Here is a 19,293-nt window from a genome sequence, read left to right on the forward strand (position 1 = left end):
GAATGCTTTAAATTTAACACTTTAGGATGGAGATACCTTGTTTATAACCACCTATTAGTGAGAGCACTCATATAATTTCCAAACAAAGGAATAGATGTGTGAAGCTATGCTAAATTAGAACCCAGACTCCTGGTCAAAATAAATAAACAATAATGAAAAAAATGTAAATTAAAACCTACCAAATACTGTTGTTATTATTTATTATTATTATACAAGATTTATATAGTGCCAACAGTTTGCGCGGTGCTTTACGTTAGGGCAAATGGTACAGTTAAAATACAATTCAATACAGGAGGAATCATAGGGCTCTGCTCATTAGAGCTTACAGTCTAGAAGGGAGGGTCAAGTGATACAAAAGGGTAATTGTAACGATATCAAGTACGGGACATGAAAAGCTGTAGCTAGCTGCCATCTTGTGTGGAAGTAGCCATGACAGTTTGGCTAACCATGTAACCTCACAGAGAACTCTGAACTCCCTCCTTGTCTTAGGAATTCAAAGCTTTTTAAGTTCAACAGAAAAGGTTATCTCAACAGAGAAAACAGAACCAGGTTAGGTCAGTAGAAAACATTTGTTGTAAGGGCAGTGTTCAGGCCTGTCGTAAAACTGTCACCCTCCCCATTCAGAGACCTAACAGGCCTCGGTTGTAAATACACCTCAGTAGAATAAGTATGAAATTTCAGCATGTTTCATAACTTCTGACTTAGTAATAGCACAGCCATAATCTGGACATATTTAATTTCCTCAGATAATATGGAACGTTTCAAGTCCAGACACCCCTATGTCAGGGCATACGGGAAACCCCTGGGACCACTTATTCCTCCAAAGCAGGCTATACGTTATAGAGATGGCATGTTTAGACTTGTTTTGAAGGAAATCTCAAGTTGAATAATAATATGGATATTTGGAGTCTGTAAACACTATAGATGCAGATATATGAATATGTATTGCAAAATCTACCTGGGACGTGGTCATGAGTGTAGACACCTCCCAGCAACCAACCCCTAAAACAAGATGACCAGACGATTGGTTACTGGTCACTGTCAACACCCCCTTTGATTTGACAGAAAAGAGGAGATGCCAAGACAATGGGCAGTTCTCCTTTTACCATCCAAGAAGAAACATCTGCCAAGTCGAGAACCGAGTACCTAGCTCATCGATCGAACTCTGATCAACCCTCGGACATTAATTGCAAGTATTCTTTCTTCCCAATTCTACCTTATTGCTTTGTGGCTGTATATTGTCTTTATCTTTTGAAACATCTTTTTTCTGTAAATATTTTATTTGCATCAACTTTGACCTTTTCATAATAAACCCTTATGTTGAAAAGTGCTAACCTTGTCTCTAAAGCTCTTAATGCAAGCTATAAACGAACCTGCCTCTTGAAGGGCGCTACTGTTGTAGAGTAAGACTCTGAGCAGACCTGTCTGTGGTGGCAGTGTGTGTGTGGCAGACGCTTATTCTAAAATTATAATTGGTATTGCTAAAATTACGAGTCTCCCCCGGCTCAGTCTTTTAAACGGGGGTGGTGGCAGTTAAAGGGTTAATTGTGTAATTAGCCCAGTGACAATCACTCTCAGGTTGCTCGCACCTAGATTGTGGTCCTGCAAGCTGGAAAATCTTTGTGCTGGGCGCAGCTGAGAGTGGCATTGTTACGTAAGTGACAGCGTGGTGTGAGGTTGGCCGGTCCTTCGTTGCAAGTTAGCGAGGAGGGCGGGGATCTGACACCCGCGTTCGTCACATATTGGCTGGCAGCGTAGCGGGATAGTTTCGCATTAAGAGCATTTAGTGCATTGTTAGGAATTAGCTCTGCACTGAAGGATTGTAACCTTTGTGGAAACAGTCCTTAGAGACAAGCTGGTGCATATTTTTTTATTTTGATTTTTTCAAGAGAGACATACAGCAACAACTCTTTCCTACACCTTCTTCCTATCTCTTCTTTCTGTTCTATCTTTTCTGCTTGCAAAATGTCTGGGTTATCAGCATATAAAAAGATGAGCAAGAATGAACTGATTGTTGAGTGCGCAGAAAGAGGAACTGACGTCGGTGGCAAAAATCGTGAAGGCTTGATACATGCCTTACAGGAGTTTGATATCCGTGCAGACCAGAACCTGGGGAAAACTGGACCAGAAAGGGTTTCCGCTACTCCAGAGCCCAGTGGTTCAGAGGCGGCCTCACCAGATGGGCAAGCAGAGACTGACACTGGAATACCACGGATTGTTACCTCCAAGCCACCACAAGAGCAGGCCAGCATCAGATTGCCTGAAACCATCATAGACTCTCTTCAAATGCAAGAAACTCTACAAAACCTCAGGGAGACGGATCCTGTGGTGTACCTGCAGTTTCTTGAGCGCCAGGCTGCGGCCGAGAGACAGGCTGTGGAACGCAGGGCTGAGCGAGAGGAACACCAGGCTGAGAGGGAGGCTGATCGGCGGCACGAATTGGAGATGGCTAGGCTCCAGCAGCAGCGACAGGCTCAGAACCTCTGATCCCTAGAGCACAGGGATGCCTCTCTGTCAGTGATCCCAGCAGCCAAATTTCCAGTTATGGAAAAGGACAGTGACATTGACGTGTATCTACTGTCGTTTGAAAAAACTTGCCGTCAGTACCATCTGCCCCCAGCACAATGGGCCCGGTACCTGACACCAGGGCTACGAGGCAAGGCCCTGGATGCTTATGTTGAACTGTCAGAAGAGCAGTGCGACGATTATGAGGCCCTAAAGGCTGCAATCATCCAAAAGTTTCAGCTAACCCCGGAAGTGTACCGGAAGCGTTTTAGGTCCTTGCAAAAGGGGCCTGGGGACTCATACATGGATGTGGTAGGTCGCTTACGCACCACATTCCGGCAGTGGACTAAAGGCTTGAAAGCCGATTCTTTTGAATCCCTGGAAGATCTTATGATTGCAGATCAACTTTTGCACATCTGTCCTACAGACGTCAGACAGTTTGTGCTGGAGCGAAAGCCAGCCTCTGCCAAAGCAGCAGCAGAACTGGCAGATACCTATATCCACTCTCGGGTATCTGACCATCGCAAGGCTCCTCTGAATGGCTGGAAAGGAGGGAAATCGCACACGGCAACCCCTCCTCTGCCTACCAACCAAGTTCCTCAGCAGCCGGAACCTGCAGCTTCTGGAGCCAAGGCCTTCCTAACTGACAAACGCAAATGCTACAACTGTGGGGAAGCCGGACATCTCAGGACCCAGTGCCCTGAGCAGAAGAAGATGACATCACCTGGCCATCCGGCCAGCAACCCTTCTTCCGTGCTGTTCGTCCGCAGGAAAACTCGGGTAACCACCGCCAACTTGCAGCCAGTCACCGTGGGCCACCGGATCGTTACTGGTTTCCGGGACACAGGAGCTGAAGTCACTTTGGTCAGACCAGAGGTGATAGAAAGAAGGGACATCATCCCTGGAAAGTTTTTTACCCTCATCGGAATCAGGGGGACCCGCTCACGAGTACCCCGTGCCTATGTTTTCATTGATTGGGGTGCCGGAAGTGGGATGAGAGAAGTGGGAGTCTCGGAGGAGATCCCCACTGCGGTGTTGTTGGGTGCTGATTTAGGTACCCTTGTTTCTTACTATGCCCCTGCTAAAAGCACCCAGGATGCTCCCACGGAACTCTCTGGACCTACCAAGGTACTGTTTACAGATGTTGGGGTAATATCTGGGCAACCTGTGGATGGACAGAGGGTGGGGGAGGGTGGAGTGGAGGTTCAGGGGTCTTCTTCACCTACAGAAGGAGAGGAGGCCCCCTTGCATGTGCCAATATCAAATGCTTGTGTAGCTGATGTTAAGAATGTAATTACTGAATGTAATGATGTTATGTCGTTGTTGGAGGTCACCCACAATGCTGGGAGGGTGGAGAAGATAGAGTCTCTGGCGGCAGAGCCCAGGAGTGGCCCAGGTGGCCCCATTCCTGACTCTGACCCAGAGTATTCTGCCTTGACTACACCCCAGCAGTTGTCCTTGTGTGTCACAGGACGGCTGGTTGGTACTTGTAGTCCCACGCCTCAGCCAGCACTGCTGAGAGACAAAGGCTTTGCAGTGTTCAGCAGGCCAGCTGTTAGCTCCCCTGCTGAGAAAAATAAACAAAAGCATGATAGGGACAGTGGGCAGAGAGGCTGTACTGGTCTACAGGCAGGAGGCCTGGAGACTGAAAGGGTTAAACAGTTGCTCACTGTGTCCAGTCAGCCTAAGGGAATGTGTTGAAGGTGTCACCTGATATGGTCTGTGAAGGTCCAGGTGAAATCAGGAAGGCCAGGGTTGGAGTGAAACACAATGGTTTGTGGCCTAACTTGATGTTCACACAATGTCCCAGCACAGCGCCTGTCATTGGCAGAGACTGTATACCTGAACGGAAAGAGTTAGGTGCCCTGGTAGAAGTGATAGCTGACACTCAGGGAGTGGGCTTAGGCCTTCAGTCCCACTCACCTTTCCTTCCACTCCAGGCACCCATGATGCTGGCAGTGCTTACAGCATGCCGTGTTTGGGTCATGGGAAACCCTGGGAGGGCACCCCATGGCGTCCACAAGGTGGGCGACCGGGTGTATCCTCCCCTCACCCTTGCAGCCCACCTTGCCTTGCAGGAGGCGCAGACAGGCGGGGCAAAGGAGACTGAGGAAATGATGCAGTTAGGGGTCATTCAGGGAGCTCGGACAGTCTGGGCGCCACTGGTAGTCTTGGTCCCCAAAAAGGACCAGACGACCAGGTTCTGTGTGGACTACCGGAAGCTGAATGCCATCACTACTGCAGATGCCTACCCCATGCCCCGGATTGATGAGTTGTGAGATAGGCTGGCAGCCGCCCGTTATATAACAATCATGGATCTGAGCAGGGGGTACTGGCAAATTCCTCTGGCCCCTGAGGCTCGGGAAAAGTCAGCCTTCATCACCCCATTCGGATTGTTCGAGTTTACCGTAATGCCGTTTGGGATGAAGAATGCCCCAGCTACCTTCCAGAGAGTCATGAATGACTTACTGGAGGGGCTGGAAACCTTTGCCGTAGCCTACCTGGATGACATCGCCGTGTTCAGCCCTACCTGGGAAGAACACCTGGTGCACCTGTCACAGGTCCTGGACCAACTGACGTCTGCCAATCTGACTGTAAAACCCAGTAAGTGTCAGATTGGCATGACTGATGTGCAGTACTTGGGACACCAGGTAGGAGGAGGTACCCTGAAACCCGAGACAGGGAAGGTTGAGGCCATCCTGGCCTGGCCTACCCCTCAAACCAAAAAGCAGGTTATGTCTTTCTTGGGAACCGCTGGCTACTATAGGAAATTTGTATGTAACTATAGTAGCCTGGCCAAACCTCTGACTGACCTAACCAAAAAGAAACTGCCAAGGTGGTGTCTTGGACACCAGAATGTGAGCAGGCATTTCAGGCCTTGAAGGAGGCGCTGGCCAGCCCACCTGTGCTGCAGGCTCCAGACTTCACCCGCTGTTTCCTTGTGCAGACGGATGCCTCTGCCTTTGGATTAGGTGCAGTCCTGAGCCAGGTGGACGAGGCCGGAGAGGAGCATCCCATCCTCTACCTGAGCAGGAAGCTGCTTCCCAGGGAAGTAGCATATGCCACGATCGAAAAGGAGTGTCTTGCGATCGTGTGGGCTCTCCAGAAGTTACAAACGTACCTTTATGGACGGCACTTCACTGTGATCACGGATCACAATCCCTTGAGCTGGCTAAATCGTGTTGCTGGGGAGAATGGCAAACTACTTCGGTGGAGCCTAATTCTTCAGCAATACGATTTCACCATCCAGCATAAGAAAGGCAGCGCCCATGGCAATGCTGATGGGCTGTCACGACAAGCCGAGCCCGCAGGAGTCGGTTGCGTCAGGAGGGAAATTGTAGTTCCCTCCCATGCAACCACCTAAGGGGGGAGGTGTAACGATATCAAGTACGGGACATGACAAGCTGTAGCTAGCTGCCATCTTGTGTGGAAGTAGCCATGACAGTTTGGCTAACCATGTAACCTCACAGAGAACTCTGAACTCCCTCCTTGTCTTAGGAATTCAAAGCTTTTTAAGTTCAACAGAAAAGGTTATCTCAACAGAGAAAACAGAACCAGGTTAGGTCAGTAGAAAACATTTGTTGTAAGGGCAGTGTTCAGGCCTGTCGTAAAACTGTCACCCTCCCCATTCAGAGACCTAACAGGCCTCGGTTGTAAATACACCTCAGTAGAATAAGTATGAAATTTCAGCATGTTTCATAACATCTGACTTAGTAATAGCACAGCCATAATCTGGACATATTTAGTTTCCTCAGATAATATGGAACGTTTCAAGTCCAGACACCCCTATGTCAGGGCATACGGGAAACCCCTGGGACCACTTATTCCTCCAAAGCAGGCTATACGTTATAGAGATGGCATGTTTAGACTTGTTTTGAAGGAAATCTCAAGTGGAATAATAATATGGATATTTGGAGTTTGTAAACACTATAGATGCAGATATATGAATATGTATTGCAAAATCTACCTGGGACGTGGTCATGAGTGTAGACACCTCCCAGCAACCAACCCCTAAAACAAGATGACCAGACGATTGGTTACTGGTCACTGTCAACACCCATCTTTGTGCTGGGCGCAGCTGAGAGTGGCATTGTTACGTAAGTGACAGCGTGGTGTGAGGTTGGCCGGTCCTTCGTTGCAAGTTAGCGAGGAGGGCGGGGATCTGACACCCGCGTTCGTCACAGTAATAACTGTGGAGGATGAGCTGATGAAGAAAATAAAAGTACAGTTGTTAGGTGGGGACAGGATAGACTTCTCTGAAGAGAATAGTTTTCAGGGATCGCTTAAAGTGGATAGAGTTGAAAATAGTTGGACAGATTGGGGTAGGCAATGACAAAGGATGGGAGAGGCGAGCGTGGGAGGAGGTAACAAGGGAGCTAGAGAGTAGGAGGTGTTGTGAGGAGCGTAGAGAATGATTTGGTTGGTATTTTGAGACAGGGTTAGTGATGTAGCTGGGTGCCAAGTTGTGGATGGCTTTGTAAGTTATTGTTATCATTTTGAATTTGATTTGTTGGGTGAGTGACAGCCAATGGTGGGATTGGCAGAGAGGGGTAGCAGACGCTGAGCGGTTTGTAAGGTGGATAAATCTGGCAGCATCATTCATGATGGACTGAATAGGGGATAACCTATTTAACGGTAAGCGAATGAGTAGGGAGTTGCAGTGGTTGAAGTGAGAGATATCCAGGCAGGTGAGAGACAACCAACACCCATAGAAAAAAAAAATGCAGCTGTACTCACCTTCTCCCTTATGAGGTCCTTTAGACCCTTGGCTCTAATCCCATGCAGCTGCTCCTGTTCTGGGTTTTTAAGTGGGTTCTGGGTTTTTAAGTGATTACATCAAAACTATTACTTGGAGCCATAGCCCCACTCCTTAGGAAGGGGGGGGGGGGGCATTATTACTCAGCCTGGGTTTACAGAAAAGTGTTGCAAAGAATGTGTCAGAATGGGAATTCTGTTCCGTGCAGGAAAGGGTACCACTACTGAAGATGAGAAGGAGGCAGTTTGTAACAGGACAAGCTGGTAGGTTAATTGGTTCCTCTGCAAAACAAGGCCTACAATGTATAACACGGCGTATGAAGTAGGGACTTTAGATTGAAAGTTCCTCGAGGGAAGAGACAGGTGTGAACGTACAATATGTAAAGCACTGCGTATATTGTTGGTGTTATATAAATACCTTTAATATACATGGAAGGAGGGACCATTTGGAGGACACACAAAACCTAGAATTTGGGTTGGAAAACTAGTATGGTTTTGGGATGCTAGTATGGTTTGCGGATGTATCTTTTATGTTTTTACGCTTAGCTTTTTTTTTTCAATTTAATCTATTGTGCAAAAAAACAATTTTTACTTTTAATAACTTTGCAAATTAATGAAGGTGGAAACCTCCAACTCCAGTTTCCAGTTAACCACTATATATTATGTTCAATATTGTGTGTTGAGTGGTGTCACTTACACGGATATATGGCATCCACTTTGAGGGAGCACCACCAATATATTGCAATTATATATTTTAAAAACTATTTTAATTGTTGAAGATGTCATTATCATTTATACTTTGCAATTGCAAAGTTAAGATTCCAGTGAGGGGGACCCCCCATCATTCACATATTGCAATTATATATTGTAAATTTGTAATATTTTTATTTTTATAAGTATTTATTTTTTATAAGTCACAATATTTTTTTTTATTTGAGAACATAATATATACGTAGATTGTATTAAAAGGAAGGGTTACACCACTGTGTATTTAATGCAACAATATTGATAAATAAGGCAGTATTACATTATACATTTGATTTTATTATCTTGAGGTGTGGGAATGTATGCCAATGTTTGCAGCAGCCCAATTTTCTGTAGCTTTTGTTAATCACTTTAAAAGGTTTCACTTGGTTTGCTGTGCTTACGCAGCAGTCAATATATTTAAAAAATTTTTTAGAGTTAAATAAAAATTTAAATCTCAAATGTAATTTGAAATTTGATCACAATATCAGAATCAGGAAGTTATTCTATATTATCAAAGGGAAGTGATGAAAACCATGGAAACCAAGGCTTTTTGTTGTAAGGCTTATTGAAATACAGGATCTGCTCCACTTCCTTTTTTCAGTGACCACAGTCATTGGGCAGAAAGTGTTGAAAATCAACCTCAAAGGAAGCATAGACGGCCTGGCAGAACGTCTAAGCCTCTCACATGTATTTAACCACTTCCCGACCGCCGCACGACTATGTACGTCCTAAGTTTGAAGGGGTATATCGTTGTTATGGCAGCAGCTAGCTGCCATAACCCCGGTATCCCCGTTTTCGTGCGGCGGCCGGCTTTCAGATAAAAGTGGTCCCTGTGGCGGATTTGCCGTGAGATCACTTTTATCGGTGGCGGGAGAGGGGCGATCCGGTGCCCTTCGCCGCTTACCGGAGCCGTCGGTAGCGGCGGAGGCGATCGCGTCCTGTGCCGTTGTGTGTCTGGAGACGAGTGAGGCCAAGATGGCGCTCACTCGTCTCCATGACACTGCTTGGCGGAAGCGACGTCAAAACGTCACTTCCGTCCACGCCTCTTAAAGGCATATTTTTTCAAATGACTTTTTTTTTTTTTTTTTTTTATTGCATTTTAGTGTAAATATGAGATCTGAGGTCTTTTTGACCCCAGATCTCATATTTAAGAGGTCCTGCCATGCTTTTTTCTATTACAAGGGATGTTTACATTCCTTGTAATAGAAATAAAAGTGACACAATTTTTATTTTTTTTTTTAAACAGTGTAAAAATAAATAAAATATTGTAAAATAAATAATAAAAATAAAAAAAAAAATTTTAAAACCCCCCTGTCCCGACGAGCTCGCGCGCAGAAACGAACGCATATGCGAGTAGCGCCCGCATATGAAAACGGTGGTCAAACCACACATGTGAGGCATCGCCGCGACCGGTAGAGCGAGAGCAATAATTCTAGCCCTAGAACTCCTCTGTAGCGCAAAATATGCAACCTGTAGAATTTTTTAAACGTCGCCTATGGAGATTTTTGAGGGTAAAAGTTTGACGCTATTCCACAAGCGGGCGCAATTTTCAAGCATGACATGTTGGGTATCAATTTACTTGACGTAACATTATATTTCACAATATAAAAAAAAATTGTAAACACCTAAAATCCAAAACGAGGCTGGTCTTAAAGTGGTTAAAGCAAACAAAAAAAGTTTTACTTGGATTTCCAGTTCAACACATCTGCACACCCTCTCCCTTGAAAAGGAATATGTAAAAAAACATAATATGTTTACCTGTCTTTGACAAAACACTTTTCTCAGTTCTCAGCCAGTCATTTGACCAAAGGCCCAAGTGTTCAGTCTTATCTACAGAAAGAAATGTTGAAATGAGCAAAGTTTGATCTTTTCAGAGATCAGTGCTTTCTCCAGCAGTACAACTCACTCAGGTGGGTATTGGGTGTGATTTTGCCCCTCAACCCCTTATTTAATGTTTTATACATGATTTCCTCACACATGAGGCGTTGGCCTTCCTGCATGTCCTGTAGTTTGGTGGCAGCCATGGAGGCAAAGGCCTCTTCACGAGTGGGGGTGGTTCTGAGGGACACAGAAGCCTCCTGAATCAGCCTGAGTGCTGAATCCTCCACGTTACTCCCCTTCCTGGGTCTTTTGTTTGGAAGGCGCAGGGGAGGAACCTGGGATTCTATGAGGCTCCTACTGGGCCCGGCCTTCTCCTGGCTGCCACTTACCCCTGCCTCCTCCTGGCTGCCGCTAACCCCCACCTCCTCCTGGCTGCCACATTCCACAGTCTCCTCCTGTGTGCAACATTCCACAGCCTCCTCCTGGCTGAGGTCTTCCTGTGTATGAAAAAGGGACATAGTTTTAGACATTAATCACACACAATTTACATCTCATGACTGTTGCAAATTGAATGTTAACAAATATAACAGATTATCATTCTGAGCCCAGCATTTTTCAATTTTTTTAGCCTACTACTGTCTAGTGATATGTAAAACACTTTATTAAATCACCAATCAGTGATCAATAATAACATCTAGTAAACATCATTTATTTATTGACCAGAAATCTGCAGAAGAATGCTTTACCTGGCTCCAGCTGGGCTCCTCCACTTCTTCCTAGCTGGAAGTCCCAGGTTGGACATCGGAAGCCTCAGCTGGGGTGGAAGGAAGAGTGGAAGGAAGGGTTGAGAGGGATTCCCTGACTTCAGTCTGGTCTGACAGAAAACAAAGTCTCTCATAGTACCACAGCCTGGGGACATAAACGTCTTCTGCTGCAGCTCCGGATCTCTGGGAATCCTGGACCTTCTTGCGCTCCCTAAGATAAGTGCTCCTCAGGCCACCAATTTTGGCTTTTAAATAGGGGATGGTTGCCGTGGGGACCACCGGCTTCACCAACTCCAGCAGTTTCTCCAGCGCTGCCTGCCTCTTTTGTTTATGATTATAATGCGGGTGTTTGACCTGCCACAGACAGGGCAGCTCCTTGTACTTGTCTATGAATAGGGGGAGGAAGTTGTGGTCATTGAAGCCATCCATTTTATCTGCAATACACAAGACAAACCCTAATGTCAAGCTAAAGTCTCCTAATCTTGTCCCAATATAGGCCTCAATCTCTAAGCAGTATAGGCCAAGTTTAAATGTTACCTTCGTTATCACGATCGGCGCTTTCGATACTCCTTCCTCCGCTCACAGATCGTACGTACTATGCACGCGTGTTATGCTTTATATACACTGCGCATGCGTGAAACTCCGCCCGCCCCTGACGTTCTTTCTAGTCTATTCCCCGCCCCTTCTTATTCGGCGCAGTGGGGAAGAGCACATGGCGGAGACACAACAGGTGCATGATAATAGCAGCAACGAGGAGGAGGAGGAAAGCCTGGAGCCAGAAACATCACGAAACGTCATGAGGAGACGATTTAAGGCATTGAATATGTCCATTGTTGAGGTGGGGAAGATGGTCGACATACTGAAGAGGACCGACTATGAAGGGAAGTATGGATCTTACCCCAAACCCAATGTCACAAAGGCCAAGATCATGACTAAAGTTGTGAAGAGTCTGCACCGAAATTTTGGGGTATGTTGATCAAAGGATCAACTGAGGAAGCAATGGTGGGACCTCAAATTAAGGGAGCACGATCAGTATAGAAGGATCAGGAGAGAGCTTCAAAAAAGTAAGTAGTTGTCCTGTGTTCCTATTCGTTATTTTTATAACGTTCGTGCTGCTCCATGTGCTTTTCTTTACTGTTGTGCAGTTTAAAATGGCAACTTTCATGTTCATGGACACATTATTTGTTCATAGGAAACATTGTTCGTTCATCCAAAAAAACACCATGTTTTGTCAAGATGCATTTCAATACATTTTTTTTTGGCCTACTTCTCTTAAAATAATTTTGGTGTCTAGATGGGTTTGTAACTAGAATGAAATGCAAACTAGATTCTGTGTAAGGAGAGGACACTCAGCAGCTGTTTACACATCTGGATGCTGGAGCACTAGTGTGGGACACAAGAACACCCTTTTTATTAAGGGGTCTCACACAGGTGCTCCAGTGTATACTATAGGGGTGTCTCAATTTGTGAAGCTTGTACAAAACAGGCAAGTATTCAAGCTTGACAAAGGACAAAAATATTTCTTCATCTTGGAACTCTGCCAAAATAGACAATTGTACCCCACTTCCAAGCAATGTTTCATATTCCTATTTCTGCCATCAAATATCTGTGTGCTAAGTATACTTATTTTTTTTACATAGGGGAGAAAAGACTTGGAAGACACCACTCATCAGAGGAGACAACGGACCCCCCACCTCATGAGGAAGTAGAAATCCCCCAAACACAACCAGAGGAGGAGGAGGGAGACGTGGTGGAAATTGTCACCACAACAGGTGAGTGTCTGCAACCACAGGCTCAGGTAAGAGATGGATAGGGATGAGCTTCGTGTTCGAGTCGAACCCATGTTCGACTCGAACATCGGCTGTTAGATCGTCCGCCGAATTGCGAACGTTATGGGCCATTCGCGCTAAATTCGTGTGGCGCGTCACGGCCCATAATTCACTGCGGCATCGCAGTGCATTGCTGGCTGATGATTGGCCAAGCATGCACTATGACCCGCATGCTTGGCCAATCACAGCGCCGTCAGTAGAGAGAGCTGTAATTGGCCAAAGCCAGGGTGGCTTTGGCCAATTATGGCTCAGGGGATTTAGTACACACCCCACACTATATAAGGCCGCCTGCACGGCGGCCCTGTGTAGTGTGTGTTCCGGTGTGCTGAGAGATAGAGAGAGAGAGAGACAGTGTCATTTGATTTGAGTTAGATAGATTAGGCAGAACAGTCAGTCAGTTAGCTGCACTTACAGTGTATTGTGTATATATATGCATCCCAGGTGTTGCATATATATATATACACTGTATTCAGTTTAGCTAGATCCGTTCCTGTTATCTTCTATCTAGACTATTTACATTTAATGCAGTGCGTCCTGCTCACAGTGTTCAGCTAGATCCGTTCCTGCTATTTACATTTAGTGCAGTGCGTCCTGCTCACAGTGTTCAGCTAGATCCGTTCCTGTTATCTTCTAGACTATTTACATTTAGTGCAGTGCGTCCTGCTCACAGTGTTCAGCTAGATCCATTCCTGCAATTTACATTTAGTGCAGTGCGTCCTGCTCACAGTGTTCAGCTAGATCCGTTCCTGCAATTTACATTTAGTGCAGTGCGTCCTGCTCACAGTGTTCAGCTAGATCCGTTCCTGCTATTTACATTTAGTGCAGTGCGTCCTGCTCACAGTGTTCAGCTAGATCCGTTCCTGCTATTTACATTTAGTGCAGTGCGTCCTGCTCACAGTGTTCAGCTAGATCCGTTCCTGCTATTTACATTTAGTGCAGTGCGTCCTGCTCACAGTGTTCAGCTAGATCCGTTCCTGCTATTTACATTTAGTGCAGTGCGTCCTGCTCACAGTGTTCAGCTAGATCCGTTCCTGCTATTTACATTTAGTGCAGTGCGTCCTGCTCACAGTGTTCAGCTAGAGCCGTTCCTGCTATTTACATTTAGTGCAGTGCGTCCTGCTCACAGTGTTCAGCTAGATCCGTTCCTGTTATCTTCTAGACTATTTACATTTAGTGCAGTGCGTCCTGCTCACAGTGTTCAGCTAGATCCGTTCCTGCTATTTACATTTAGTGCAGTGCGTCCTGCTCACAGTGTTCAGCTAGATCCGTTCCTGTTATCTTCTAGACTATTTACATTTAGTGCAGTGCGTCCTGCTCACAGTGTTCAGCTAGATCCGTTCCTGTTATCTTCTAGACTATTTACATTTAGTGCAGTGCGTCCTGCTCACAGTGTTCAGCTAGATCCGTTCCTGCTATTTACATTTAGTGCAGTGCGTCCTGCTCACAGTGTTCAGCTAGATCCGTTCCTGTTATCTTCTAGACTATTTACATTTAGTGCAGTGCGTCCTGCTCACAGTGTTCAGCTAGATCCGTTCCTGTTATCTTCTAGACTATTTACATTTAGTGCAGTGTGTCCTGCTCACAGTGTTCAGCTAGATCCGTTCCTGTTATCTTCTAGACTATTTACATTTAGTGCAGTGCGTCCTGCTCACAGTGTTCAGCTAGATCCGTTCCTGTTATCTTCTAGACTATTTACATTTAGTGCAGTGCGTCCTGCTCACAGTGTTCAGCTAGATCCGTTCCTGTTAAATTCCTACTGACAGGCAGGCTTGTCTGGTTACAGTATATAAAGCTACCTGAAGAAAATTACAGGTGTTCTATTTGATCCTATTAGTACCACGGTCAGGCAGCTAGACTATTTACATTTAGTACAGTGCGTCCTGCTCACAGTGTTCAGCTAGATCCGTTCCTGTTATCTTCCTACTGACAGGCAGGCTTGTCTGGTTACAGTATATAAAGCTACCTGAAGAAAATTACAGGTGTTCTATTTGATCCTATTAGTACCACGGTCAGGCAGCTAGACTATTTACATTTAGTACAGTGCGTCCTGCTCACAGTGTACAGCTAGATCCGTTCCTGTTATCTTCCTACTGACAGGCAGGCTTGTCTGGTTACAGTATATAAAGCTACCTGAAGAAAATTACAGGTGTTCTATTTGATCCTATTAGTACCACGGTCAGGCAGCTAGACTATTTACATTTAGTACAGTGCGTCCTGCTCACAGTGTTCAGCTAGATCCGTTCCTGTTATCTTCCTACTGACAGGCAGGCTTGTCTGGTTACAGTATATAAAGCTACCTGAAGAAAATTACAGGTGTTCTATTTGATCCTATTAGTACCACGGTCAGGCAGCTAGACTATTTACATTTAGTACAGTGCGTCCTGCTCACAGTGTACAGCTAGATCCGTTCCTGTTATCTTCCTACTGACAGGCAGGCTTGTCTGGTTACAGTATATAAAGCTACCTGAAGAAAATTACAGGTGTTCTATTTGATCCTATTAGTACCACGGTCAGGCAGCTAGACTATTTACATTTAGTACAGTGCGTCCTGCTCACAGTGTTCAGCTAGATCCGTTCCTGTTATCTTCCTACTGACAGGCAGGCTTGTCTGGTTACAGTATATAAAGCTACTTGAAGAAAATTACAGGTGTTCTATCCCAGCTTAGTGCAGCTACAGGCCATTAGTATGTCTGGAAGGCCAAGAAGGAGAGGCAGACAGTCACAAGCCAATAAGAGAGGGCAAGCAGGCTCTGTGTCTAGTGCTGGTCGTGGAGACGGTGCATCCTCATCAGCACGTGGCCATGGGACACGCTTGGCCTTTTTTTCGGCAGCTGGCCGTGTTGAGCCGCAACATGCGGAAGACTTGGTCGAGTGGATGACCAAGCCGTCCTCATCCTCCTCATCCTCTCTCACCCATGCCCAGGGTGCTTTGTCTGGCAAAGCAGCGGCCTCTTCCCTCAGCTCAATGTCATCAGTGACTCCTTCCCTAGCTCCACCATGTCCTCATGAGGATTCCCTCGAACTGTTTGACCACAGTGTTGGGTACATGCTCCAGGAGGATGCCCAGCGTTTGGAAGGCTCTGATGACGATACTGAGCTCGATGAAGGCAGTAACATGAGCGCGGACAGAGGGGGTGCCCAAGAAGGACAGCAATCTGGCAGTCATGCTCCCCCTGCTGCAGCATACTGCCAGGTTTGCTCCAGTGATGAGGAGGGAGGGGATGATGAGGTCACTGACTCAACGTGGGTGCCTGATAGGAGAGAGGAGGAGGAGGAGGAGGAGGAGGCGGCAGCACATCACCAACGAGGCAGGATGCCCTCCAGGGGACAGCCTAAGGGCAGCACATTGACTGCATCACACCCCAAAGCTCCACATGTGCAGGGCGCTGCAGTCTCTGCGCGTTATTCAAAAAGTTCTTTGGTGTGGGCCTTTTTTGAGACGAGTGCATCAGATCGCACCGCTGCTATTTGCAACATATGTCTCAAGCGTATCTCGCGTGGCCAAAACATCTCCCGCTTGGGTACCACATGCTTGACCAGACATATGTTGACCTGCCATGCAGTTCGTTGGCAAGCGTATCTAAAAGACCCACACCAAAGAACAAAGAGGATCTCTCCTTGCTCCTCATCAGCTGAGATTTCCAACCCCACTAGACCTTCAGTCCTCTCTGAGACCTGCAGTGAGAGGAATGAAGGTGTAGAATTAGGTGTGTCACAGCCAAGTACTTGTGGGCAATCTGCTTTTGGTACACCGACGTCAGATTGTACCAGGCAAATTTCCCTGCCCCAGCTGCTGCACCGCCGAAAGAAGTTTGCTCCCAGCCATCCACATGCCCAGCGGTTGAATGCTAGCTTGGCAAAATTGCTAGCACTTCAACTGCTGCCTTTTCAGTTGGTAGACTCTGCCCCCTTCCGTGAGTTTGTGGAATGTGCGGTTCCTCAGTGGCAGGTACCCAAACGCCACTTTTTCTCACGGAAGGCGATTCCGGCTCTCTACCGGCATGTGGAAGGCAATGTCCATGCCTCGCTGGACAGGGCGGTCAGCGGTAAGGTGCATATTACCGCTGACTCATGGTCCAGCAGGCATGGACAGGGACGTTACCTAAGTTTCACGGCGCATTGGGTGACTCTGCTGGCAGCTGGGAAGGATGCAGGACAAGGTGCAGTAGTGTTGGAGGTTGTTCCGCCACCACGCCTCCAAAATGCTGATTGTGACACACCTCTCTCCTCCACCCCCTCCTCTTCTTCTTCCTCCATGGCCTCTTCCTCGGAACCAGCGGTGCTCCGTAGGCGTTCAAGGGGCTACGCAAGTACGCAGGCCAAAAGATGCCATGCGGTGCTTGAGCTGGTGTGCTTGGGGGACAGGAGCCACACTGGGGCAGAGGTTCTGTCAGCTCTGCAGGGGCAGGTTCAGAGGTGGTTGACGCCACGCCAACTTAAGGCAGGAATGGTGGTTTGCGACAATGGCACCAACCTCCTCTCTGCCCTCCGACAGGGACAAATGACCCATGTGCCCTGTTTGGCTCACGTCCTTAACTTGGTGGTGCAGCGGTTCTTGGGCAGGTACCCGGGCTTACAGGATGTCCTGAGGCAGGCCAGGAAAGTCTGTGTGCATTTCCGCCGGTCATATAATGCCAGTGCTCGGCTGACGGACCTCCAAAAGGAGTTTAACCTGCCCAAGAACCGCCTAATCTGTGACATGCCCACCAGGTGGAACTCAACGTTGGCCATGCTGCAGCGGCTGCACACGCAGCAGAGGGCCATCAATGAGTACCTGTGCGACTATGGCACCAGGACAGGGTCAGGGGAGCTTGGTTTTTTTCCCCACGCCAGTGGGCCATGATCAGGGATGCATGCACTGTCCTGTCACCATTCGAGGAGGCCACGAGGATGGTGAGCAGTGACAGTGCATGCATCAGTGACACTATCCCCCTTGTCCACCTGTTGGAGCACACGCTGCGTGGAATAATGGACAGGGCACTTGAGGCAGAACAGAGGCAGGAAGAGGAGGACTTCCTTAGCTCTCAAGGCCCCCTTTATCCAGACAGTGTTCCTGCGTGCCCGCCGATCACACAGGAAGAGGACGAGGAGGAAGAGGAGGAGGAGGAAGATTGTGTCAGTATGGAGGTGGAGCCTGGCACTCAGCATCAGCAGCAGTCTTTAAGGGATCAGTCCCAAGAAACACATGGACTTGTACGTGGCTGGGAGGAGGTGGCTGCGGACCATGTCGTTCTTAGTGACCCAGAGGACTCCGGACCGAATGCCTCAGCAAACCTACGCTGCATGGCCTCCCTGATCCTGCAAAGCCTGCGCAAGGATCCTCGTATTCGTGGTATCAAGGAGAAGGACCAATACTGGCTGGCAACCCTCCTTGATCCACGTTACAAGGGTAAGGTTGCGGACCTTATCTTGCCATCGCAGAGGGAGCAGAGGATGAAACATCTTCGGGAGGCCTTGCAGAAAGGTCTGTGCAACGCGTTCCCAGAGACTGGGAGGTTACAAACTCCTGTTTCTGGACAACGTGTTGCTGAGGCTTCGGTCAGTCAAAGAAGGAACGGTGGAGAAGGTGGCCGTCTGACCGATGCGTTCAGACAATTTTTTGGTCCGCAGCCCCAAGGTATGATCGGTTCCAGCAACCATCGCCAGCGTCTGTTTTACATGGTGCAGGAATACCTAGGGGCAAGATCAGACTTGGACACCTTTCCCACCGAAAATCCTCTGGGTTACTGGGTCTTGAGGATGGATCACTGGCCAGAGCTTGCACAGTATGCAATTGAGCTACTGGCCTGTCCTGCATCCAGCGTTCTTTCGGAACGCACATTCAGTGCTGCTGGAGGCGTGGTAACCGATCACAGGGTGCGTCTGTCCACCGACTCGGTCGATCGGCTGACCTTCATAAAAATGAATGAGTCTTGGATCACCACCAGCTACCAAGCACCTGATGCTGATGTAACCGAATAATTTTTTTTGAAATCTCAGATCCCTTCAAAGACTGCCTATGCTGATGCTGAGTGACTATCCCTGAGTAATTATCCTCTTCCTCCTCAATCATCACGCTGATAGCTTGTAAGAACATTTTTGGTTCTGGGCGCCACCACCAGTGCCTAAGGCACAATTTTTCAGCCCCTGTTTAACAGGGGCGTGTAATTACAATTTTTGATGCAATACTTTGCAGCAGGGCTCGTTCCTGCATTCCAACTAGAGTGTCTGTGAGGGGTTGCAGTGTTGTGGCACCAGCACCAGTGCCTAGGGCCCAATTTTTCTGCCCCTGTCTAACAGGGGCGTGTAATTACAATTTTTGATGCAATACTTTGCAGCAGGGCTCGTTCCTGCGTTCCAACTAGAGTGTCTGTGAGGGGTTGCAGTGTTGTGGCACCAGCACCAGTGCCTAAGGCCCAATTTTTCTGCCCCTGTCTAACAGGGGCGTGTAATTACAATTTTTGATGCAATACTTTGCAGCAGGGCTCGTTCCTGCGTTCCAACTAGAGTGTCTGTGAGGGGTTGCAGTGTTGTGGCACCAGCACCAGTGCCTAAGGCCCAATTTTTCTGCCCCTGTCTAACAGGGGCGTGTAATTACAATTTTTGATGCAATACTTTGCAGCAGGGCTCGTTCCTGCGTTCCAACTAGAGTGTCTGTGAGGGGTTGCAGTGTTGTGGCACCAGCACCAGTGCCTAAGGCCCAATTTTTCTGCCCCTGTCTAACAGGGGCGTGTAATTACAATTTTTGATGCAATACTTTGCAGCAGGGCTCGTTCCTGCGTTCCAACTAGAGTGTCTGTGAGGGGTTGCAGTGTTGTGGCACCAGCACCAGTGCCTAAGGCCCAATTTTTCTGCCCCTGTCTAACAGGGGCGTGTAATTACAATTTTTGAAG

At 47.4% G+C, this 19,293-nt stretch overlaps 1 protein-coding gene across 1 annotated transcript in view; it reads left to right on the top strand.

Annotated features, from left to right (window-relative positions):
• The first annotated feature begins 2,530 nt into the window (after positions 1–2,530).
• LOC141127644 (uncharacterized) overlaps positions 2,531–19,293 on the top strand; it is a 153,348-nt gene continuing 136,585 nt past the window's right edge. The window contains exon 1 of the mRNA XM_073614330.1: positions 2,531–3,633. Coding sequence (XP_073470431.1) covers positions 2,545–3,633 — 1,089 coding nt within the window. The 5' untranslated portion in view covers positions 2,531–2,544. The remainder of the gene's footprint in view (positions 3,634–19,293) is intronic.

The sequence above is a fragment of the Aquarana catesbeiana genome, linkage group LG01 (genome assembly GCF_042186555.1).
Source record: "Aquarana catesbeiana isolate 2022-GZ linkage group LG01, ASM4218655v1, whole genome shotgun sequence".
In the NCBI taxonomy this organism is placed as follows: Eukaryota; Metazoa; Chordata; class Amphibia; order Anura; family Ranidae; genus Aquarana; species Aquarana catesbeiana.